General features: G+C 35.1%; 1 protein-coding gene across 4 annotated transcripts in view; it reads left to right on the plus strand.

The window, feature by feature from the left end:
- Positions 1 to 24,884, plus strand: part of LOC139697789 (general transcription factor 3C polypeptide 1) — a 71,722-nt gene that overhangs the window by 15,259 nt on the left and 31,579 nt on the right. For all 4 annotated transcript variants that reach the window (XM_071596632.1, XM_071596635.1, XM_071596633.1 and 1 more), the window contains 13 exons: positions 4,204 to 4,348; positions 4,423 to 4,600; positions 4,686 to 4,894; positions 4,992 to 5,232; positions 6,344 to 6,624; positions 11,945 to 12,122; positions 12,606 to 12,777; positions 16,371 to 16,434; positions 16,544 to 16,627; positions 17,143 to 17,360; positions 18,561 to 18,696; positions 19,499 to 19,633; positions 22,874 to 23,040. In XM_071596632.1, coding sequence (XP_071452733.1) covers positions 4,204 to 4,348; positions 4,423 to 4,600; positions 4,686 to 4,894; positions 4,992 to 5,232; positions 6,344 to 6,624; positions 11,945 to 12,122; positions 12,606 to 12,777; positions 16,371 to 16,434; positions 16,544 to 16,627; positions 17,143 to 17,360; positions 18,561 to 18,696; positions 19,499 to 19,633; positions 22,874 to 23,040 — 2,208 coding nt within the window. The remainder of the gene's footprint in view (positions 1 to 4,203; positions 4,349 to 4,422; positions 4,601 to 4,685; positions 4,895 to 4,991; positions 5,233 to 6,343; positions 6,625 to 11,944; positions 12,123 to 12,605; positions 12,778 to 16,370; positions 16,435 to 16,543; positions 16,628 to 17,142; positions 17,361 to 18,560; positions 18,697 to 19,498; positions 19,634 to 22,873; positions 23,041 to 24,884) is intronic.

The raw sequence follows: 24,884 nt of genomic DNA on the forward strand, positions 1-24,884 counted from the left end.
TTCTTTTTCTCATGGATTTATGAGATGAAATAACTGTAACAGTAGCAGATCTGTATAAAATAGAATGCAATTAGAAAGGCATGCTTCCAGACTAATTTAGTTTTGCAAAACTCTTCTATAGATTATTGTGTGCATAGATTTGTAAATGTTTGGATTTTTTCAATTTTCATTACATAACGCGCATTGTCATATTTTCGATCATCAAAACATTTTTGTATAGATAGCGTGTGTGTTATCGATGGGGAAATACGGTACTGCCTGTGGTCGTATTTTTTGTGGTCATATTGTGGAAGTGTTGAGTATTTCTTAAATATTCAGCATTGGCTTTAGGATTGACACCTGACACGTATCTAATTTCTTTTTACTCGGAAGTTATCTAGAGGCATTTGTGTTTGCCGGCACTTCAAAATTCTGTAAAATTGCAACTCAGGATTATTATTAAATAAATTTCTGGCATGCATCGCCACTACCTCAATAGGCTGATGCCTCATATGCCGGGTTAGATAGAGCAGTTTCCCATGACCTCCACATCACATTTAGCCTGCTGTTTTGTATGTAACACTTCTTGAAGGCTCATGGAGTTTTTGAATTGTAATTAACTAAGGGTTTCATTTACAAATTGCTGCTTGAATTTTTGCAAAATAGAAGCGTGAGATGGGTTTTTATTGGCTTGTGGCCGGGCAGTGCATTCTCTTTTACTGTGACATGTACAAGTATAGGCTCACTTCGGCATCTTATTTCAGAAGAAATGTCTCATCACAAAACCTGTTGGGGCAAATAACCCTCTGAATATATGAGCTTCTTGAAATCAGCAATGAAGTTCTCTGCTGCCTTTGAGTCAGGGCTTGCGGCTTCACCATACCTCACAAAGCGATGGATGCTGGTTCTTCTTGTTCACTTCTTGAACCATGCATGGCTCACGCTAAATACTTCTACAGCTGTTGATGATCCTAATATCTTATTAATGAGGTCGGCAAAAATCACTTGCCCCTTCTCACAAATTATATTCTTGTTGACGGTGCCGTATTGCAATTTATTTTCGTTTATACATATGAGAAGCAACATTTTAACTTTGTTGATACCATTTCAACTATTGTGTCGATATTCGTGTCAACTATTATTCTATTTGTCAACAAAGATTCTATTTGAAGCATCTATTCGCATAGTCTTTAAGAAAAAGCCAATTGTTGATGTCGACTGTTTGTTGATGTGTGTCCTAGACCAGCCATTTTACATCTCTTTCCTGAATTGCAGTGATTTTATTTTTTTGTTTCTACTGTTCTTTTTATTCTTTTATGGTTTTCTTTTTACAAATTTTTCTTCAGGGTCAATTTTAAAACTGCACAAAATAATTTAACTTTGTCCAAAAAATCAGTAACAATAGGTCTGAACAAAGTTTGGAAAATGTGTGATTACTAGCGACGCTAAGATGCTAGCAGAAGGCTAAACACAAACTGAAGAAGCTAGTGTGCAATTAATCTGGGAATTCCCCCTTTCCTCATTACTTTTTTTTAAGGTAATCTACCGGTTAAGGTAGGTTTTTGGATGGACACAACTACCAAACAAATATTTTATTACTCCTAACAAAACACAAAATCCATCATCCTACTCTATATCAAGTCCCTCTTCATCTCTGAGTACTTTCTTCCTCCCTTCATCCCGTCCAACATCAATATCCTGTTCCTTCCCTTTCCTCTTTTGCCCAACATTCTACCCTCTATCACAGTCTTCAACATCCCACTGCCGGTCAACACCCCCTTCATCCACTTTTCCTGCCCCCATAGGATTGCTCCCAACAAACCCCTCTCTTTGCCCACCATACCAAGTACTTCCTCATTTGTTTTCTTCTCTGTCCATTTCACCTTCTCCATTCTTCTCCACACCCACATTTCAAAAGCCTCCAGTCTACGCCTATTCTCCTGGTTCAATGACCACGTTTCCGTGCCGTACATAGCTACGCTCCATATCAAAGTTTTTACGAGTCTTTTCTTAACATCCTTACTCAACGTCCCCATCATCAACTCCCTCCTCCTTGTGAAAGCCTCTTTGCCTAGCGCAATTCTTCTCCTTACGTCCCTACTACTTTGACCGTGTTGGTCCAAAACACTGCCGAGATACGTAAACTGTTCTACCTGCTCTAGTTTTTGCCCTCCTACTTTAATGTTAAGCTTAGCCTTTTTCTTTCTAGAAAATCGCATAACCTTTGTTTTATTAATATTGATTCTCATCCCATACCTGTCGCACTGAATTTCCAATTCACTCAGCAATTCTGCAGCCCCTTGGCTGACTGACAAACTAAAGCTTGGTCATCAGCAAACCTAACTGCCAATATTTTTGCTCATTTTGCAAATTAATTGATATGATAGGTGTGTTAAACAAGTTTCCACTCTATTATATTTAACAAGGAAGATGCAAAATAAATAAGTGTACTGGATAAGTATTATTATTATTTTGTATTCTACTGGTTAAGTTAGGTTTTGGATTGACATGAGCTACATAACTGTGCATTAATAATTCCTTTGCTTTTCATAAAAAAACAACTATTTTCTGCAACACATCAATTAATATTACCTAATTGACTATCAAACAGCCTTCTTAAATATACAAAACAGACAAATACATGCTGATTCAATGCAACAATTTCAGAGTGTAAAAATCATTCGCCTTGACTGGGATTCGAACCCAGAACCTTCAATATCCGGTCGAGTGCTTTAGCCACTTAAGCTACCGAGGCATCCTCTTAAACTCTGAAATTTTGGGGCTTTTAAAGGAACAAGATGTTGTGACGAAATACCGTACATACAATGTCACAGGCATTCGTAGTCGTGCGCAAGGCACCACAGTCCACGAGGTTAAAGCCAACTTTAAACACTTATGGTGTTTTCACTTTGACAAATTCCAAAGAAACTGCGGGAGATGCCGCAACAGTAACTTTTCAACGGAGTCATCCGCTAATGTGCATTTCAATGCAACAATTTCAGAGTGTAAAAATGCTGATTGTATTCTATGTTCCTCTCTATTAATGACCTCATCAATGCCATGGAATCACACGTGCCTCTCCCCTTTCTCAATCCAAATTGATCATCTTCTAAGTAATCATTTAGTATTTCTCTCCATCCTATTATTGATGATCCTGAGAACCACTTCCACTGCGTGTGAAATCAAACTTATTGTTTTATTTTCCATAAATTAATACATATGCTACATAATTATTGAAAAACAATTCTAAATCATCTTTATATCTACTTCAATGTATATCAAGAGCAAGTAGCTACAGGCCTGATGTGGTGAAAATACAACATATTGAATAACTGATCATAGCACTTATCCACTTGATAAAATTTATTTTACGACCGGTTTTGATGTATTACATCATCATCAGGTGACCTGACGATGATGTAATATATCAAAATAATACATGGGCTATTATGAATTTACTGGAAATGACTCAATAATAATTATTAAATCCAATGGTCCTTTTTTTAAAATGAAAGAGGAGTCACTAATTCCAATTATACAGTGACATTTACTTATTTATAAGCTTCTTCTAGATAACCAGAATAAATATCTTCATTATAAAATGCTATGCTTGGTTCAGGGTTAGCTTTAAAATTGTAGATTGATACACTCTAGAGATAATGAATAACTGATTGTAGTACTTTTCCACTTGATAAAATTAATTTTACGACCGGGTTTCGATGTATTACATCATCATCAGGTGACCCGCACTCTACAATTTTAAAGCTAACCCTGAACCAGATACAGCATTTTATATTGAAGATATTTATTCAAGTTATCTTGAAGAAGCTTATGAATAATTAAAAGTCCCTGTATAATTGGAGTTGGTGACTCCTCTTCCATTTTAAAGAAAGGTACATTGGATTTACTAACTATTATTTAGTCATTATCATTAGGGTCATAAGAACAGGATATTTACTCAAAGGTAATAAACTTTTATAGTTATTTTTAATGTATTATTTATCCATAAGCTTTCTGAAAAGCAGTTAGACAGGCAAAGGGCATATGTATTTCATCAAAGGCATTTGGAAAGACTTGAAAAATATCCTAATACTATTTATTTAAGCTCCCATTTTATGGTTCTTACTTTGTCAATTCTTGTATTGTTAGCATTTAATATTAAATTATATTTAAATTTGCCAACAATTTGACTACATCTGTTTCATTATATTTCTTTTAACTCAGGTATAAAAGGTATCGAGATATGATATGTAATCAGTGGAATCTAAAAAAAGAAAACATGACTTACCGCCTCCTGAAAAGAGCCAATTTGATAATGGAATGTGTAAAGGCTGATAAAGTCATTTATGACTATACCAAGCTTATGCAGGTAATACTTCTTATGATCATTTAGATGAAAAACTGTTGCATTTATTTAATATTAATTGTAAATTGTCCTCATAGTTCATCAGTGAAGAAGAAGATAAAGAGGGATATAATGTAAAGATTGATAAGAGGTCTTTTCTTCGGTTGATCAACTCACTAAGAGAAGATGGTATCATTAAAACCATTAACATTACTTTGAGAATGAAGAGTAAAACACGAAATCTGAATTTTATATGTGACCCCTCAATCGCCAAAGGTTGGTGACACACTATTATTTAATGTATGGGGTTTGCATTGGAAGCCCAAGGCCATTTTGATGACTTTTGCTTTTCTTTATTTAGATGATGCTGTTATACATTCAGCTGTGGAACAAGCAAAGGTAAAGTTTTTTGTTCACCAAAAGGCAACTTTAATTGGATCTTCAGGTGGAAAGAAATCTGGCTCGGGAAATAAAAATTCGAAAGACAAGAAGAAAATTTCAAGTGTTCCAAACCAGAAAGATGCTGCTAATACAGATGATAAAGAAAAGACCACAATAGTTAAAGGGAAGGTACAGTTCTCTTCATTGTAATGCCTTTGCACTATATATATACTATTTCTAATTGTTAGCATTCATATTGCTTTCACTGCTTTTATTTTTTTTCTAGATATTTGGCAAGAAATATGGTTTTTGCCCTAAATTTGTGAGAATGAAGTTATTGCATAGGTATTTATTTTATCTCATATATGGGTATGAAGGTGAAAAAGGGCTTGATCAGCAAACGCTGGTAGAGAAAATCATCTTGGGTGGTGGTGATGTTGATGATGAATTAACCCAAGAATTGCCAACTATTTACTACCCAAACATTTGCTGGAAGACATTCATCCCTCCTCTTCCGCTGCATTCAGGTAAGAATTTAAATTCTAGTTTAACTGGTTTCTTAATTCTAGTGTAGTAAAAATCCCAGTTTATGAATTGTTATAAACTCCACTGGGTACTTATTTTTTTTTAACTTGATCTTCAAAAGTCAAGGCCAATGCTGATTTCAAGTGCTGTCTTTAAATAGCTCTGGCCTCGTAAATATAACATTTTTGCCTGATAAAATAGTGTGATATATAAGGCATATTTTGCAGTGACTGCTATAAAATCTGAAGCAGAAGATGAATGATAACTGCAGCGTTGTCTGCACAAAATGCATAAGTGTTCATTGTTTTGGACCATATTTACTACAGCTGTGCCCGAGTAGTAGTTTATAGAACTGCTAGTTTTTTAAGTGTTAAGAAGAGTTAAAATTACTCTTGACAAGCATAACAGATTTTTTACCAATCTCAATCAGGGTCACTTTAAGAGAAAGTATTTGTTTGTATCTATGTACCCCAGGAAGTTAAGACAACTTTATGGATCTGTAGAAAGTTATTTTAAATCTTAAGTTTTACTCATTTGTTCTTATCTTATGTTCTATCAAAAGGCCTCTACATTCCTTTGCCAGTGGCCATAATTATTTTAAACATAGGATTGCAATATCTAATAGGAGTGTTGCAGATGCAAAATATAAGTTTAAACATTTAAGACCATTCTTTATCTGCAATAATAACCTTCTACCTTTGCCCTAAAATATCTCAAGGTGTAGATAACTAATAAGATAGTAACTGTGAATAGAGTGCAAGGTGTATTTTATAATATTCTTTTGAGCTCTACTATTAATTTGGTCATGGTATAGAGATTTATGAAGAAATCAATCTAAACATTAGAATAAGCATTGTTATTCCTCAGTTTGTTCTATTTTAAAATATTGAGATACTTACAATCCTTGGTTGAATAATAATTTGTAATTACACAAGATGTATTATCAATATGTATGGATGGTACAAGCGCACCTCATTACACCTCCCAGGGTTAAGGGCACAAAATACTGTGGTTAATTTAATTAAGGGTATTTTTGAATTGCTCTATTCATGCAAATGATCTTTTAAACATCAGGGCAGTTTATGAATTTTCTTTTCTTTGTCTTTTCCCCAGGTTTCCCTGAAGGATGGACATTTATGAGTGATTGGTTGTTAAGAATCCCTCTGTCTCTTTTTGTCAAAATTTATAATGTCACTTGTGAAGTGCCTTCCATAGAAGATTACCTCAATCATCCAATTCGTCAGCATTACCTAGTTGGTTCACTTCCTTCAAAGATTAAGAAGTACTTAATGTTGGGAAGAAGATATATTTTTAGCATTCATGAAGTGGTATGCAGATTGTGTTTCATTGGCCTTGTGCAGTTTGGTCCCCAGCGCCTAAAAGATAAAGATCAAGTAAGTTATGGAATAAGATAAACAAGAAAAACACCTTGTAAGTAGAGGTGATATTTCAGTCCAAATAAAAGTGTAAGAAAAATGCGTAGGCACTAGTTATAAATCTGTTGTTTTTAAGTTAAAAAGTTAAATTTTTGAACTTCTGATACCATTAATCTTTTACTGCCAGAATGTTTATTACCTATATCTCACCTGTCAAGAACTAAATCACTTGAGAGAACTCCTGGAGAAAATCACACTACGGTAACCTTTTCACCACGGTGTGATTTTTTGAAAGTACCATACTTTCCGTCCCATAAGACACATTTTTTTACTCCAAAATATGCTCTAAAATCAGTCTTTGTCTTATAAGCCAGGGTTACAGGAACAGGGTTTTAAGAAACAGAGTTGTAATATCATGTAGAAAGTACTTCCTAAAGTTATCCCAAATAAATCATAAATTTATACAATGGAGCGCATTTAGTTCATCTCACATGTGGTGCTGCTATGAAACTTAATACGTTTGGGCTAACGGGGATGTCAACCATCAGCTAATACCTGCATGCATACAATGTCTCTCTCTTGATAAACTCTGAGCCTGCAGGTATTCATCCTTAAGTGGTATGAGTGTGTCGTAAAGGCATGGAAAATGGTTGTTTTTAATGCAAATTTCAATAATATCAAAATAATTACAGAAACTAACCATCACATAAAAAGTCAAAGTGATAATAACCTCATGAGATTTTAAGAGAGAAGATTTTCGTACAGAATTACATTTAAACTTGAATTCATGAGTTTCACTTCAGAATGTGGAAACTGGGCCACTATTGGTCAGTTTGGCTCAGTGATGTCGAATATCTGGGATGCAATGACGAATACATACTGACATATGCATGGCTGCTTATTTTTTAATGCATTAATTGAATTTTCTTCGTATAAATTATTAGCATCAAAATTCTTAGAATCTTTTCTGTCTAATACAAGTATTTTTGGTAAAATCTAAAAAGAGAAATTAGGATGCGTCTTATGGCTGGGAAAAACAGCAGTAGAAATCAAAATGGAGTTGCAAAATTAAACTATGACTGAAGATTTACGGGTGATGACCTAACACCCCCCATCACACGCCGTTGCGGCGGCTTGTGGGGTGTTATTATTATTTTTTTTATTACTTTTTATTTGCCCAAAGATCACAATACAAAAATACCAGGTGGGTGGTGTATGTACATGATATAAGGCACATCAATGAGGAGCAAAGACACAGGCTCAGTTAAGATACATAAAAGAAATGATGCTCATAGTTACATAAATGTTTGGTACAATCCCATGAACATTGGCTGTAACATGCAGATGCAATATCAAATTCAGAAAAATCATTGATCATTAACATGAATCAGACCATGACCATTGCTAGAAACTAAAAGTATGAACTTACTGGTTGGGAATATTGTTGAGATATTCATCAACCGAGTAAAACATATTGCGCTGTAGATATCTTTTTAATTTATGCCTGAATGCAGCAGGTCCCTTTGTATCCTTGATACTTTTGGGTAGTTTGGAATATAATCTGATGCCCATTTCATTGGGTCCTAATTTCAATGCTTTAGTTTTTATATTCCCATAATGGAGGTCATTCCTGCCTCTGGTGTAATGATGATGATAGGCAGAGTTGCCGAGAGAATAGTTGCCGATGTTATTTTTTATATATAGAATTAAAAACATTATGTAGATGCATGGGAGTGGTAGCAAATTTAATTCACGGAAAAGAGGCCTTGATGGAGCATTGTGAGGTTTCCTGGTGATGATTCTAATAGCTTTGTTTTGCATTTTAAAGATGGTTTGAGAAATAGCAGCTGATCCCCATAATATTATACTATAGGTTATATTTGAATAAATTTCCCCATCTCACAAATTGAGTTGTACAGTTTTACTTGTAGTTTCATACAGGTGTCTTAATAAGTAGCAAGTTGAACTGAGCTTGTGTTGAAGGGCTTTTACATGAGTATCCCAAGAAATATTTGCACATAGAGAAATACCTAGAAATTTGCATTCTGTCACATGCTCAATTGATTGGTCATTGATTTTTACCAGCAGATCATCTGTCACGTTCTTATTGCGTGTAAAGTATACTATTTTACTTTTATTTACATATAAGTCTAGAAGGTTGTCTGTACACCACTTGTTTATTGTAAGTTTGACAGACTTAGATTTTTCCACAAGAAATGGTTGCATTGAAATGCACATTAGCGGATGACTCCGTTAAAAGTTACTGTTGCGGCATCTCCCGCAGTTTCTTTGAAATTTGTCAAAGTATTAACACCATAAGTGTTTAAAGTTGGCTTTAACCTCGTGGACAGTGGCGCCTCGCGCACGAATACGAATGCCTGTGACATTGTACGAGGGTCATCCGGAAAGTAGTACCCGTTCGTGAAATAAAGACACAAAAGTAAATATTAACAAACATAAAAAATTTTATTTGAAAGAGGATACTTTAAACTACTTCTCAACATAATCTCCAAGCAAATTAAGGCATTTGTCATAACGTGTGACAAGTTTCTGTATTCCTGCTGCATAGTCCTTCGCCGCCAGCTCATTGAGATACGCGAGGGACCCATCTTGCACAAATTTTTGCATAATGCAGATGGTGTTTAACAATTTCATGAACAATTGTTCGAGAAACATTGGGAAAATGCTCACAGATGTCATCAATTGTGACGCGCCGATCGTTCCTCACGAATTCGTCAACTGAGCTCACCAGTTGGTCTGTAATGACAGACGGTCTGCCCGAACGCTCATCGTCGTGTGTGTTCCCCCTCCCCATGTTGAAGTTGCGACACCACCGCCGAACAGACGACTCGTCCATTACATTGTCTCCATACACCTCCTTTAATTGGCGATGAATATCACATGGGCGAACGTTTCTTGCATTGAGGAATTTAATCACTGCCCTCACTTCACAACTGGCGGCGTTCTCAATTTTTTTAAACATTGTAAACAATCACAGAAACAACACAGGCAATGCTAGCGTCACGCAACTTGGCTCAGAGAAGGCAGACAAGCCACTGAAGCTATCTGACCTCGTCCAGCGGCTACTCGCGTCGTCAGCACTTCATGCGGCACGAACGGGTACTACTTTCCGGATGACCCTCGTATGTACGGCATTTCGTCACAACATCTAGTTCCTTTAAAAGCCCCAAAATTTCAGAGTTTAAGAGGATGCCTCGATAGCTTAAGTGGCTATAGCACTCGACCGGATATTGAGGGATCTGGGTTCGAGTCCCAGTTAAGGCGAATGATTTTTACACTCTGAAATTGTTGCATTGATTTGGTAAGCAGTTAGGTAGGTCATTGATGTAATCAGAAAGAGGAGTGGCCCAAGGGTTGAGCCTTGTGGAACACCTTTGTTAACTTGGTATGCTTCGGATGAATATTTTGACCCATCAACTGATAACACTACTTTCTGAGTGCGATTATGAATATAGGACTTCATCCAGTTTAAAGGAATTCCTCTAATTCCTATTCTATTGAGTTTAATTAGTAGTTAATTGTGGTTTACATTATCAAAAGCCTTTGACAAGTCAAAAAACATTCCAAGAGTTTTGCATTTAGCATCTAATGAATTAAGTATGCTGTCGATTGCCTGACAAATGGCAGTTGTGGTAGACCTTTCAGATCTAAATCCATGCTGAGAATTTGAAAGTAGGAAGTTTTTTTCGAGATAAGATGCTATTTGCATATACATGGCTTTTTCGAATATTTTAGCAAATGTATTTTGGACGGCTATTGGTCTGTAGTTGTTCAAATCATTTACGCAGCCATGGTTTTTATAAATGGGCACTACTTTTGATTCTTTTAATTGGGATGAGAAAATCCCTTGTATCAAAGATTCATTAATCAAAAATAAAAGGGGTGCTTTTATGGCTTCAAAACAATAATGAAGTGTATTATGTAGATGTAGAAGATTTACCTTAATCAATGTTCAGGTGGTGGTATTCATCAAGATGAAAGATAGAAACACATGGGATTGGAATGGTAAATAGCGGTCACCTGGCCCAAGCTCAAGCACTCATCAGAGTTTGTATGGATAGAAAGCTTCTTAACTTCAGGGCATTACTCTGAAGATAATGGAATTGTTGGCTGTTAAGATATCTCACATTAAACTTCTCAATCTAGTTAAGGACACGAGAATGTTTCACCCAAACTATGCAGGGACAGACTTGTACATATATCATGTGCACCTATTCAGAAGGCAGTCAGAAATTATGAAAAAGTTGAAAATTGAACTTACTATGCCTCTCTTTTTATTTGGATTATCTGATTAGCCTCATCTTGGAAGCAAAATGAATCATTTTTTACTACAAGGGCTGAATTTTTAGAATACATAGCCTTTAGGAGAGAAATAGACATTATTACATTTTCTTTGGAGAAATTGGCCAGGAATCATAGCTGCAAAATTTCCTAACTTTATTTTTTGCCTGTTCTGAAAATTGGTATTCTACCTAGGTTAATCATCATTCCCTTGGCAGACCAGAAGGGAAGGATAGGATAACAACCTAATGATGAATGCCCCAATTCTTGAAGGAACTCTTGTTAGCAATACTTGCCCAGTAATCTTCTTCAGCATCCATCAGGTCAGGTACTGGTATTTGTGTTGTTGTTGGAATATCTGCTGAATCTACATGGGGCCAGGTAGTAAGGGGTGTTAAAATAGGAAGAGATATTGGGTATATCTTTGGCAGAAATAATTCCTGTCCGTAATGAATTTCACTAATAGCACTTTTCACTGTGATGGTCTCTATGGAAGTGAAAAATGACAAAAGAAGTTTAAGGTGAAATATTTTTACAATTACCAAAATACTTTAAATTTACTGATGAGTTTTAAAGTCGTCGTCATTTTAAAGTTAAAAATTGTCCAAAGCAAATTCTATTGCTGACTGCAGAAAATCAGGCAACACCTTAGATTGGATGAAGTTTCATTCCCCGTTGATCAAGTTTATTGGCATAAATGTTTCTTCCAATGTTTGAATAAATTTTTGTGTTTGGTCAGTTGACAGTGGCATTCAAATGAATCACTTAAGATGTATTTATGTGGTAGATGTCATGTACTTATACTGTAAAATTCATTGTGTGTGTTCCTATATATTTTTTTAACTTGGCCTGATAAGCCTAGCATGTTTAGGTGTTATCTGATATAAATATTCTTTTTAGGCTTCTGTTAACTGGTTTTTATTGGCTTAGCACTCCAATTTAAGTTGAGGAAAAGTTCAACATCTTTAATATATCTCATATGTACTTAATAAATGGCAGCCAAATAATAATTTTGAAAGTATATTTTATGTTTTAGGTGTTCATTTACTTGAACCGAAAGGCCATATTATTCGACACAACCCCTTCAAAAGCTGGTTATCACCAGGTCTCAGATGGCATTGATTATGAGCAAAGGAATTATTACCTTGAAACAATATGTGACTTGGATAGGTATTGGTATGACATGTGGAATATCTGCTTGAAAACTCACTTAGGTAAGTTATAATGAGATTTCATACCTCAGAAGTCCAATGAGGATGATCTCCTAAATTCCTAAATAAATTCAAAAAGTAATTGTTCAAGAAGTAATTTCTCTGCTGCATTGCAAAAATATGGCTAATTTAATATAAGTACTGAAATTAAAAAAATAAAAGCCTTACTTGAAACTTTTCTTGAAAACCAAAGAGATTTAAGGTGGCTTTGAGTGTTGCTGTTTTGGTACATTGTGTCTTTATTTACTGCAGCATGAGAAAAATTCTCAATTGCAGCTATGATCAAAAGTCACTTTAGCATCATCAAGCTGCTTCGAAAGCTTACATGATAAAATACTTGCTTGTTCAATTTGAACTTGGTAAAGTTCCCATAGTTAAAACATTTAATTTGACTGATAACAAGCAATTGATTGGGAATACCATCTAAAATACACTTAGCAGCAAGTTTCATAGAGAGTATGTACTACATGAGTGTTGTCCTTTTAGGAGGAAGAATGTGTGTAACTGGTAATGATATAACTCTTGAGATATTGGAGTGTAAAGAGTCAATGATTGAGGCAACACAACCAAAGAATCCAGATGAAGCACCCATGCTTGATATTGGATACATTCCTGGAGATCACAAAGGTGCTGCTGGTTTGGACTCGGCAATATTTTCGTGAGTACATTTGTCTAGCAATGGATTTTTAAGAAAGATTCCAAACGTATGTATAACATATTTAAAATTCCAGTTGTAATTTTAAAATTAATCCTTAAAATATAATTAAGATACACATATGAAAGCCAAGATGATCCTCATTGATAAATAAGTGCAAATGGAAGGCATTCCTAAATTAAGGAGTGATGAGTCAGTTTGGTTATTTGGTTCCCAGTTCCATTGGATCGTAAGACCAGGATCACAATTAAAAGCATCGATTCCTGGACTGATATTTAGAATAAGCTGGTTGTCTCTCACCAAATAAAACCAGATCCCATGAAATATTTTTATATCAAAGTATGGTATTTTTTATCCATTATGCTTAAAATAGGATATCATTAAATCAGGTTCTGGGTACCCTAAAAATCTTATCTTACAGAACTACATAATACTTAGAAATTGAAGAGGGCAGCTCCTGGAAAATGGTTCTCAGAAGCCTATCTACTTAATACCCCACAAGCAGTCGCAAGGGGGGGACACTTTAGCAGGGTAGGGGAACACAACTTTGAATCACCCATTAACTTAATTTGTAAATAATGATATTTGAGAGACACGGACAAAGAAAGGGATACAGCAATTTAGAATTGGAATAGGGACTTAGAATTTTAGGGCCATGTTGAGGACAAGAAAATTAAAAAGTACATAGCTGAAGGTGAAGAGAGGAAACTGTGTGAGATAAAATGGAAAGAGAGTAGGGATTATTGGAGTAATATACAGCAGAGGGGAAGGGACTGGGGGTTGTATGGCAGTAGAATTAAACAAAAAGGTAAGAAGAAGCAAAATAAACATAGAGCAGGGCAGTGATAAATATTAGTAGAAGTAAAAGCTGTAGCAGGGAACTTCGTAATTATACCGGTCTGCATGTCAACAAGTAGCCATAGGAAGGGGGAAAGAGACAATATGATGATTAGAGAATATAATTGAGGTAGTCTTTGAGAGGAAGCTTTTAATAGTTACAGGGGTTGGAATTTTTTGATGGGTAAAGTCAAAGGTGAAAGTGATATAGGACACTATGGTTTAAGAAAAAACAATGTCTGAGTGGAGAAAGCAATAGGGTTTTGCTGAAGGAATGGTTTAATCGTGACAAAGACTTGGTTTAAACACTACAATAGATGTAGGTATACATGAAAAATACCCAGGAATTCAGAGAGACTCCATTGTGGTTAGGTGCAGATTTAGGAATAACATGATTGATTCACATATTCGCAATTCATTTACCAGGAGAAGGTGCAGATTCAAATAATAATTTATAACTAATTAAGGGTAATGTCTGATTCAAGAGGATAAGTAGGAAAGATTGGTGAGGAAATGGAATGTAGAAGCATTAACCAGGACAAAAAGGAAAGAGTATCAGGAGGCAATAGAAAAAATTGTATGCGAGAACAAGGAGGCAGGTGCAGTAGAAGAAAAATGAGAACATATTAAGTAAGGGATATCAGAAGCCAAAGATGAAACTATCGGTAAAGTTAATAGGAAAAGGACAATGAAACCATAGATTACTGAAGAGAAGATTAGGAAGATAGATGGGAGAAGGAAATGGAATAATGCAAACACAGAATTAGGTATAAGGAAGTAAAAGGAGAGAAAGGTAGCACTGAGGTGGGAAGTTGATAATTACGTGATGGGAGATGCAGTGCGAGGACATGGAAAGTTTGCAGAGAAATGGTGAAATTGATGTTCTGTATGGAAAGGTGAAAGAACTATCAGTGAGTGAGTCCATGAAAACAATCAAGAATAAGGCAGGAAAATTATTGATTGAAACAGGGAAGGTACAAGAGAGCTGGAAAGATTATACATATAGAGGAACTATATGGCGTAGAAATTAGACTAGCAAGGTTAGGCATAGAAAAAGAATATGATGAGGATAGCTTAGGTCGAGACCTACTTAATGGCGTGATAGGAAGCAATAGAGATAGCCAACAGATAACTAGAGGGCATTAAGAGATTTGAAATCAAATAAGGACATGGGGGTGGGCAACATTCCCATGGAACTACTTAAAGGTTTAGGAAAAGGTCAAAGGAAGAGTTTTTATGAGCATCAATAGCATATATGAGGAATAATTTGTTAGATCAGTGGTGGTTCCCATTTCAAAAGAGGTAAAGGCAGCTGTATGTGAGGACTATAAATCAATGGCTGATTTCACATATAGCCAAAGTGGTACTTAAGATCATCAATAAGAGGATGGAGGACAGGAATAATGATTGATTTAGGGATGATCTGTTTGGGTTAATGAAGGGCCGAGGTAATATTGATGCCATGCAGTAATAAGATTACTATTATTTAGTAATATAGGATGTAATTCAAATATATTTATTTGTTTTGTATATTTCAAGGAGGTGTTGATAGAGTAAATTTGGTAGAATTAATGAATTAGTTACAGAAGATAGGTGTAGATTAGAGTGATAGGTTCCTTATCCATGACCTGCTCAAGTCAGACTACTCAGGTGTGAGTGGCAGATGGAGCCAGAATGGGCAGTGTTAGGGCAGTCCATTGTCACTCATGCTTTTCGTTAGAGGAAATAGTAAAAATGACATGAGAGGGACTAGAGTTCAGAATGAAATTCTGTGGGTAATTCATAAAATCAGGTTTACAGATGATGAAGCTTAAGTTAGCCTGTCAGCCAAGGGGTCACAATCATTGCTGAGCAGATTATAAAGTCATCTGAGATAAGTATGGGATGAGAATCTTTGTAAGCCGAGCAAATTTTTTGAGGCTTTTGAGAAGGGCAAAAACTATAGTAGGTGGATCAATTTACATATCTTGGAAGTGTCTTGGGCCAAGATTGCTACTGTAGTAGTGATGTAAGGAGGAGGGAATTGATAGCAAGGATGTTAAATATGAAGGTTAAAAAAAATGATTTCTTAAAACTTTGGCAAAAGATGTAATTTTGTATGGCTTGGAACTTGGTCGTTGAAGCGAGATTATAGGCATCAATTTGAGGCTTTTGATATGTGGATGTGATGAAGGATGGAAATGGTAAAATGGATGGAAATGAATACAACTGAGGGTGTACTAGGCATAGTGGAGGAGAAGAAGCATTGTTGGGAAAAATCTAAAATTAGGTGGTAGGGTATAAAGCCTTTGAATTAGTGATGAAATGCTGAAGACTGTGATAGAGGCGAGGATTTTAGCACGGGAAGTAGAGGTTGGAAAATGTTAGGGATGCTGTACAGAATGAAGGGAGGCCAAATGTATTTGGAATTGAAGAAGAGTTTATTGTAATTTGGGGTTTCTCATTTTGTCTTATTAGGTGAAGGTAAGAAATCTGGTGTACAGCCTGCATCTATCAAAAATCCCAAATTAAAAAGAAAATTACCAAATTTATGTAATAATAATATATTATATACAATTCAATATGTTTGATCGGTAAAACATTACCATATGGTCAACATGTATTTGTATGTAAAATCAATTCAATAAGTTAAAATTGCCCCAAGGCTTAGTTTTTCAACTTGTCAAATTAGTAAAGAGTTATTCCATAGACATGATAATATGTAGTAAATAATGATGCTGTAAATTTCTGAAAATCATATCTTTTGTTTCTTTTTGTAGGCATTTGAAAAGAAATTGGACCAAGGGTAATATGAATGTGAATTTAAAGCTTATTCCCCTTAAGGTAAATATTCAAGAAAGATTTACATATATGCCTGAGTATTAAAACTGTTCTTTGAATGACACTGTTGAATCTTATCCATTGTATTTATGAAAGTTTTCTGTGTTCTCAGTCTGAAAGCCAGCCTGCTCAGGAAGTCTCTATTAGATCAATAAAACTGAAGCAAGGGAAGGAGAAATTTGGTGGCTTTAATCAGGTATTGCTTATGTTAATAAACATGAAAGTTTTACCTTGACATTTAAAGGTTAAGTATTGAATATGGTTATTACTTAATCTTATCTCATGATGTATTATGCCAGATGGCATATCAGTAGTCATTGATATCAATCAAATTATCAAATATAAAAAAAACAGTGGACAGATTTGGATGTGATTCTTGAATTCACGGGTTACTTGGCATGTCTTTCTAGCTTGTTATTAAAGCCATTATATTCATGAGGTACTTTTTAAAGAGGTGGTAAAGCAGCATGCATAGTTATGGATAGAGAATAATTTTTTAATACTTTTCAGAAATTACATTAATTGTAATGTTTTCATAGAGAAAAGTGCCCTAAACAATAATGCTAAGTGTGTATCTGTACTTGTCATGGTGTTCTGTTCACATTTTGTTGTGTTTGCACCAAAGTAGGCAAAAAATGCCTTAAGTAATGTTATGTACATAAATGTTTTATGTTGAAAGCGTATGCATAACTTTTCATTGTTATTTTGCAGGGAAATCTTGTCAAAGTTACAAAAGTTAACAAAGCATTTTCACAAGTTTCCGGTAGTCTAAAAAAGAGGGCCATTTTAGCAACAGTTCAAAATATATGCAAGAAAAAAGTGGAGAAAGCTAAGCATGTGGTTCGTAAAGTGCTCCCAAGAAAATTAAGAAGGCCAAGACCATACTATGATGAGGAAGATAGGAAAGCTCTTGCCAAAATGAGTAAATTGTAAGGGTGCTGTAAAAAATAATATTTATTATTAATGGAAAAGCAAATTAAATTGTTGGAAGAGAATAATGAATTTGGGTCAATTTTTGTGTTTTTATGGCCCCGAACATATTTTGATCATGTTGTTAAAATAACTAAGAGCATGTTTACTTTGTAGTGGGGTTTACAATTTGGCTGTAAATTGATGTAAAAATTTGTTTCTTATGCAAGTGATGCCATTTTATTGACAGAAAATTCTTGGAAATACAGAAAAACCTAATAATTTAAAGGATATTTTCATTCATGAGCTAAAAAATTATTGGAGCTAAAAATATTAAGGTTAAAAAAAACTAAACTTAAAATAATTCATATGATGATGTGCATTTAAAAATGGTACCATTTAAATCAGCCCAATAATATGAATAAAATTGATCTTGAAAGGTTTTTAATTCAATTGTTCTAAACTACATGAAGGAAGTAAGCATTCAGCCATGAGTATTTAGTAAATAAATACAAAAATGAATGCAAAAACAAGGGATTATTTGAAAATTAGTGGCCCCATGCTAATTGACCTATCCCAGAACAATGAGTGTTATGGGGCAGTTATTGAAATTGTATTTTTTTCCACTTGTCTTTTCCTGGCCATTAAGCATTTGGCTCCATGATATGATCTTCTCTCAACTTACTTTCACATTTCCATTGAAGTAGTTCTAATAGGTCAGAACAATAACACTTTCAAATCTCTTTTGAGAATACTTATAATGCATGCATTTAATGTGTGTCTTAATCAAAATTATATTTTTACATTTTTAAGTACAAAGGAGAGGCAAAATTTGATGTCTCTGTAATATACACGTTTCAATATAACGATTCCTACTGAGACTGTTTTGGGGCAAAATTTTAAAATTAGTAATATAAGCAATTCGGAAGACTAGTCCATGAATTTGAAGTTTATTTATTTTGATTTATCCATACTTTAAAGTAAGCACAATCCTATGCACATGGTAAAGGGCAGCTCTTGGTTCATCTTAAATATTTGATATTTCATGTTAGGTGGGTTTAAATCAGGGAGGTTTTATTGTATGTGGTTTGCTTGTATCTTTGTAAAAGTAGGTGCATCAAGCAAATCAAACATAATGAAATGTCTTTGACATCATTGGTCTAAAGGATTATGTAGATATATTCTGTAATAATCCAAATTTAATTCATTTCTACTTTAAGGCGAGTTGATTGGACAGAAATGGAGGATTCACTGCTTCTCACATGCAAAGTAGCTGGGCTGTATTTTTTTCCAAACCCAAGATACTTATCTATAAGTTTTCAAGCAATTCGAGATGTTCTTCATAGTACCATAAAGGTCAGTAAAAATTTATCCTAATCAGACATGTGCTCATGTTGTTATTCTTACTCTTTTTTCCAAGTATCTTCTAATTTTTTATTTTATTAATTTAATCATTGCATAAAACCTTAAAAAGTTCTCTATATGACATGGCCAGACAAATCATTCTTGTTTGTTGAATTGTTTGAATATCATTAGCTCCCTGTTTTGGGGGAGGGATGCTGGTAGGGGAGAGAACAGGTATGGTTGATAGGAGAGGGAATGCCTCTTGCTGGGACTAACTGGTAATCCACCTATTAAATAACCAGCTCTCTACTGAATATATGTTATCACTTAAATGTCAGGAGGTGGCTTTCATTTGAAGGTTGATTTTTCCAAAATTCAAATACATAAAGGTATGATATTGAATTTTGTGATTATACAATTCTTATGTAAAGTGCTGACTTCTTCATAGAAGGCTTTCTTTTAAGTATGATCCATTGTCATTCTTTCAATGTACACAATTTAAAAATTTTTTCCTGAATTGGCAGTCTGAACTGAAGACAAATCTAGGTTTATAGGACATAGGGTATTCTAGTCTGTATCTTCAAATTTGTAAAAATATTAATATATTTTGTGGTTTGCCATATAAAAGCACTAATATTCTTGATTAGTGTTTGTTCTTAAAACTGGAGATTTTTAAAAAAGTTCAAATTGAAATAATAATGAGGCAAAATGAAGGAAATTAATTATGAACTAGTATTTTTTTGATTTAATCATAATGTTTTTGCGATTAGGTTTCAATGACAAAGAAAAAAATCTGAGTTTTGTTACCTTTCAGGATTCTATAAACAAAACCTCCCGTGCTTGCCAACGTCGTATACTTTATGTCATGAGAAACCCAGCCACTGCTCATAGTGTCTCACTCTCTCTGCTGGACCTGAAGCATGATCAATCAATATCCAAAAAATTTGAGGTAAGTTGTCCCTTGCATAAAAATTTTCCATCAGATGGCTGTGATCTGGCATGAATCAGGTCAGGTTTAGAATTTTTTCACTCATCGTAAGCATGTGGCCTACATAACAACTTAATATGCTTAATACTTCTCTCGTGCATTCAATTAATAAAAAAGTTTCAAAAATTCCTTCATGGAATTATTTTGTTCTCTGATAAAGATTCTTGGGGAAAATTACTGTAAAATTCTATCAGCCTTCTCATTCATATTTTTGTGTGATTCATAATATTTACTCCATTTTATTAAAATCATGTGGGTCATGGTAATCCAGGGGTAAAGCATTGGTCTAGAGACCAGAGAGCACCCTCAGCTCCACCCAAGCTGTAATTTTATGGGTTCCAGATCTTCTTAGGAAACCCTAACCAGCACAGGGAGAGGTGCCATTTCCCCCCCCCCCCCCATTTCACATGCTGTTGGGCTTAGTACTGTGTGAACCAACCATCACCAACCAAAGCATCATTCAGGTTGATTACAATTTTTGTTGTTTTTAAAAAATAACATATATTTGTACTTATGCCTAAATTACCATAATTTGTCCCTCACCATAGTGTAATGAAGTTTCGTACAACCACCTGAGCTTTCTGGGTGGAAAAATAATGATTTTTAATGTCAGGGTTACTCATTACAGCTGGATTTTAAATGAAACACTCACCAGTGGTTGAAGGAATGTTTGTCTAAGTGGAGACCCAGGATATCAATAGTATTCTAAGCCGTATTAAATTTTCAATATGTGTTGTCCTTTCACTTTCTGGGAAATTCATCTCTAACATTTAATGCATATCTGAACCCACCCACTCAACCAATGATGGTTATTCCTCTCAAAAGGCCTTACAGAGAATTGTTGTCTGTGTTCCTACCTGGTAGCAATCTAGGCAATGCGTCTTGTGAGTGGTCACCTCTCCCATAATAAGCTGGCTGATCCTCCATAACATTCTCCACATGTATGTACTTGTTCATTTATGTTTATGGGATTGATCAATTACTTTGAATGCCTTGTTCTGCTTGTGCTTGTTTCACCATAATAATCCCGTGTCATGAGAGAAGTTGGTGAAAGAATGTTTATTTGAATTCCTGGGTAAATTCATAAGTTGGTGTCTGAATTATTAGCCCACAATTTTCTAATATGTAACAAATTTATCTCCTTTCTGAGTAAATACTAATAATCATTGATCTTCTCTATCAAAGAAAATAATAATTTGGTCTAATATCATTCTGAGACAATGAGACAGTTAATGGTGAAACTATTGAAATGATAATAAATGAAAATGAGAGGTTATTAATCACCTCAAGTATATCCCCATTCTTATTTTTCAGCAATGCTAGTGGGCAGTATTTATGCCCAAGATCATAAAATCCTGCTTTCTATTGCTTGTCAAATTTTGAAATAAATTCATTTTATGTTAGAGACATTTGGGAAAATTTCATAGGACACATCTTTCTTAAATAAACTTAACCAGTATTGTCTGTCTTTGGATGTTATTCTCAAAAAATATTATAAAAAAATACAATTAAATTCCTTAGTGGACCCGTGGACCAAAATTTTATTGATAAACAAATGAAAATGTAATGCCTAGCAGTAGAAAGTTAATCAGTAATGCATTATCTATATGGCTTCCATGTACCTGTGATAAATTGTCCTTCTGAAAAAATTTCCATAAATATAAGAAAGTTTGTCGAAGAAAGTTTGTGTTTTTGTAATAGGCGACAAGGACCATCAACAATCAACTTTTTGCTGGTACACCGTTTATGATTAATGTGATTATGCCTTAAACATATATTTTCTATTTTTTTGTAAAAATGCACATGCCTAAATAAATTAGCAATAGAATACCCAATACCAGTTCACCCATTCTTGAGTAATATGTAATCTTAGTTTCAGAAAGACCTGCAGATATCTCGCTGGATTTGTGTTGCGTTGGGGTTTAGTGAGTTTAGAGTGTTATAAAAGCTACCTTAGAATCTGTCTAGCTGCCCAAAACAAGATTAACATTATTAATATTTTTCATATGTAATTTAATATGATTGAAATTTTGTTTTCAGACTCGTGCATGTTATACATATATGCATCTCAAAATTTGTCTTTTACAGTATATTCTGATTAAATAATTCTAAGTCCTAGAAAAATTTCACTCTGTTGTAGAGGCTACCTGAGAAATTTTTGAAATTAGGTGTGTGGGTTAAAGCTTCATATAGAACTGTATTGTATATTAATGATACATGTATTTAGTGTACTAGGTCAATTCAGTATTTTTTCTTTGGCATTTAAATCAGCATAAGAATTTTTTATGTAATATTGCCCAAACAGTGCGGAGATTTATCAATTGCATGTTGTATGTTTATAACTTCATCTTTCACCTATTTGATAGAGGAAAACGTACAGGGTCTGTACAGGTATCATGACTAGTTTGCTGTAGCCTCAACGGAGGTGGATGGGGGTCTGACCAGTCAGCTTGGTAGAGGGGTCCCCCACCACTCAGGTGCACTTAAGTTCAGTTGCCTCTGGGCATGCGTTGAGACAGGAGGTGGATTTCTGTGATGTTTGATTGTTTGTGGTGTTGTTGCACCAGCATGGAGTGCACCATCAAGCAACGCTATGCTGTGAAGTTCTGTGTTAAACTCAGGAAATCCAGGTCGGCGACCCTTGAACTCATTAAACAGGCTTATGGGGATGATGCCTTAAGCAACACAAGAGTTCTTGATTGGTACAAAATGTTTATGGAATGCCGGGAGCTTGTCGAAGACAGTGAGGATCTTGCGATGAGGAGAGTGTGCATGAAGCTGGTGCTAAAAGTCTGGAGCGAGGAACAAAAACTGTCGCAGGTGGAAATTTTGCAAGAAATTTTGGACTGCATCCAGAAAGTTTCTCGACAACATTATTACCTCAAAGGATAGCTCAATAGGAGCTTATAGGATATCAGTTCAACTCCATTTAGGCGTTTCAAGCCACGACGACAAAGGCTCTCAACAGTATTCCGGAAAACGACTTCCAGCGGGCTTCTGATGAGTGGCAGATGCACCGAATTAAGCTTGTATCGATGCCGGAGGAATGTATTTTGAAGATTATTAAGTAATTGAAATGATAACTGCAATAAATTGTTATTTTATCAGTCTTGATACTTATTGTACGGACCCTGTATTTTACGTACCCTGTACTTCCGTAGTCCATACTACTCACAGCTATTATTTCTTTGCCCTTTTAAGGGAGTTGTTGAGAGGGCAAAGGCTGTAGCCAAAAATAAGGAGCAGCTTGAAAAATTAGTTCGTCCTGCCTTTGTGGAATTGGTACAAATCTTAACCAAGAGAGAGGAGTCTTCAACAAAACCTAAATCTAACCAAGGGTTTCAACAAAATGACATCGCTGAATTCAGGTTTGTGGAATTCCTAAATCTTCTATTTTGAGGTTACCTAAATTATCTATATTGGCTGAGGGGGATGATAAGAAGAGGTCTTCCCTATTTGGCAACTAGGGAAATACATCCAGAGTAAATTTGTCATGCCAAGCCATGACATGAATTGCTTTTCTTTTTTTATCAAGTTCAAGAACAAGGTCTGTCCAATAAATACGCAAACTGAGGCCATAAAAACTTTATTTTGCAAAATTTAGTCTACATCGATTTTCTCCCCTTCAACTCCATTTGTTGCTCTGCACTTATTCCATCTACTTTTCAACTGTTTAAGGCATCCTTTGAAGTCCTCAGCAGTTAGGCTTTTTAGTTTTTTCGTCATTTCTTGCTTAATTGCATCCACATCTTCCCAGTGATGTCCCCTCATCGCATTTTTGCATTTTGAGAATAGGAAAAATTTGCAGGGGGCAAGATCTGACGAATAAGGAGGATGATCAAGAATAGTGATTGAATTTTTTGCCTGAAACTGGCGAACAGTCAATGCTTAATGTACAGGTGCTTTATCATGGTGAAGGATCCATCCATCGCATTGTGTCAAATTTAGCCACACACGATGCATGCAATCTCTTGAATGTTTGAGAAGTGCAAGGTAGAACTTGGCATCTACTATTTGTCCTTCAGGAAGAAATTCATGAGGAACAATTCCTTCAACTTCAAAGAAAACCTGGAACATTATTTTGATTTTTGATCGGCTTTTTCGTGATTTTTTGGTTTGATTTAATCCACTTAAAAACGGATGTTCTCTTCAAAGTATTATCACCGTAAACAGCTGTCAACATTTCAGTAATTTATTGATTACTTATACCACACTTCACCAAAAACTTGATGTTGATTCGTTTCTCCGTGATTTCGTCCATTTCCATTTTTGACAAACAGGTAAAACAAGGACAACAGAAACTAACATAAATGGCACAGCTTAATGATCCACCAAGCACAGATGGCTCATTGGGTCTCAGGCAACTATCGTCACTAGTGGGCAGGGCTTTAATCCTCGTCATGGCCACCAGATTGCACCAGTTCGCGAATTTATTGTACAGGCCTCATACACCAGTGCTTTTTTTTCGATAGACTTAATTGCATGTAAAATATTTCAAGTCCTATCCATCTCACCTCTATAACGTTACATAGGTAAAACAATATTTATTGTAAGAATTTCACCCACTACCTCCATAATTTCCCCGAGTTTTAGTATGAATATCATTCCCATTTCTTGTAGTATACTTGTGATCCTTCTACCTTTCTAATTTCTATTTCCTGAAAGTTCACCCATTGCAGAGAGAATAGCATGCATAATCCGCTCTCAGATAACATAGTTTACTACTTGTAATTTTTATAGCTTAATGAAACCTATGAATCTCCTCTAGATGATCTTTCAATCTTGTGCAGTATGTTTAGAAACATCCAATACTTCATGCTTCCTCTTTCCTGATAAATCCGATACATGTATTAAAAAGTTTTCTGAAGGTAACATCAAAGAGACCACTAGAAATTTGGTTGAAGCAACATACAAGGTTTTTATAAAAAGTATTGGAAACAATTTTTCGTAGTGTGATTTTACATCGCGGCATGCTCTAGCCATACAGGCTCAGTGGATGGGGGTCTGACCTTCAATACACCCCAATCGCCAATCACCTGCAATTGTTCGTGCAGGTTGGATTGTGTTTTTAGTGGACCCCTGTCAAGTGACTCAATGCAAGCTCAAAATGCAGAAAATAATGGAACAGTGGTACGATATCAAATTTTGTGTAGGAATGGGGAAATCAGGTATTGAGACATTAGGCATGGGTATGTTGCCAACTATTTTTTTC

Source organism: Hetaerina americana, unplaced genomic scaffold (genome assembly GCF_022747635.1).
Source record: "Hetaerina americana unplaced genomic scaffold, ioHetAmer1.1.p SCAF_8, whole genome shotgun sequence".
Lineage (NCBI taxonomy): Eukaryota > Metazoa > Arthropoda > Insecta > Odonata > Calopterygidae > Hetaerina > Hetaerina americana.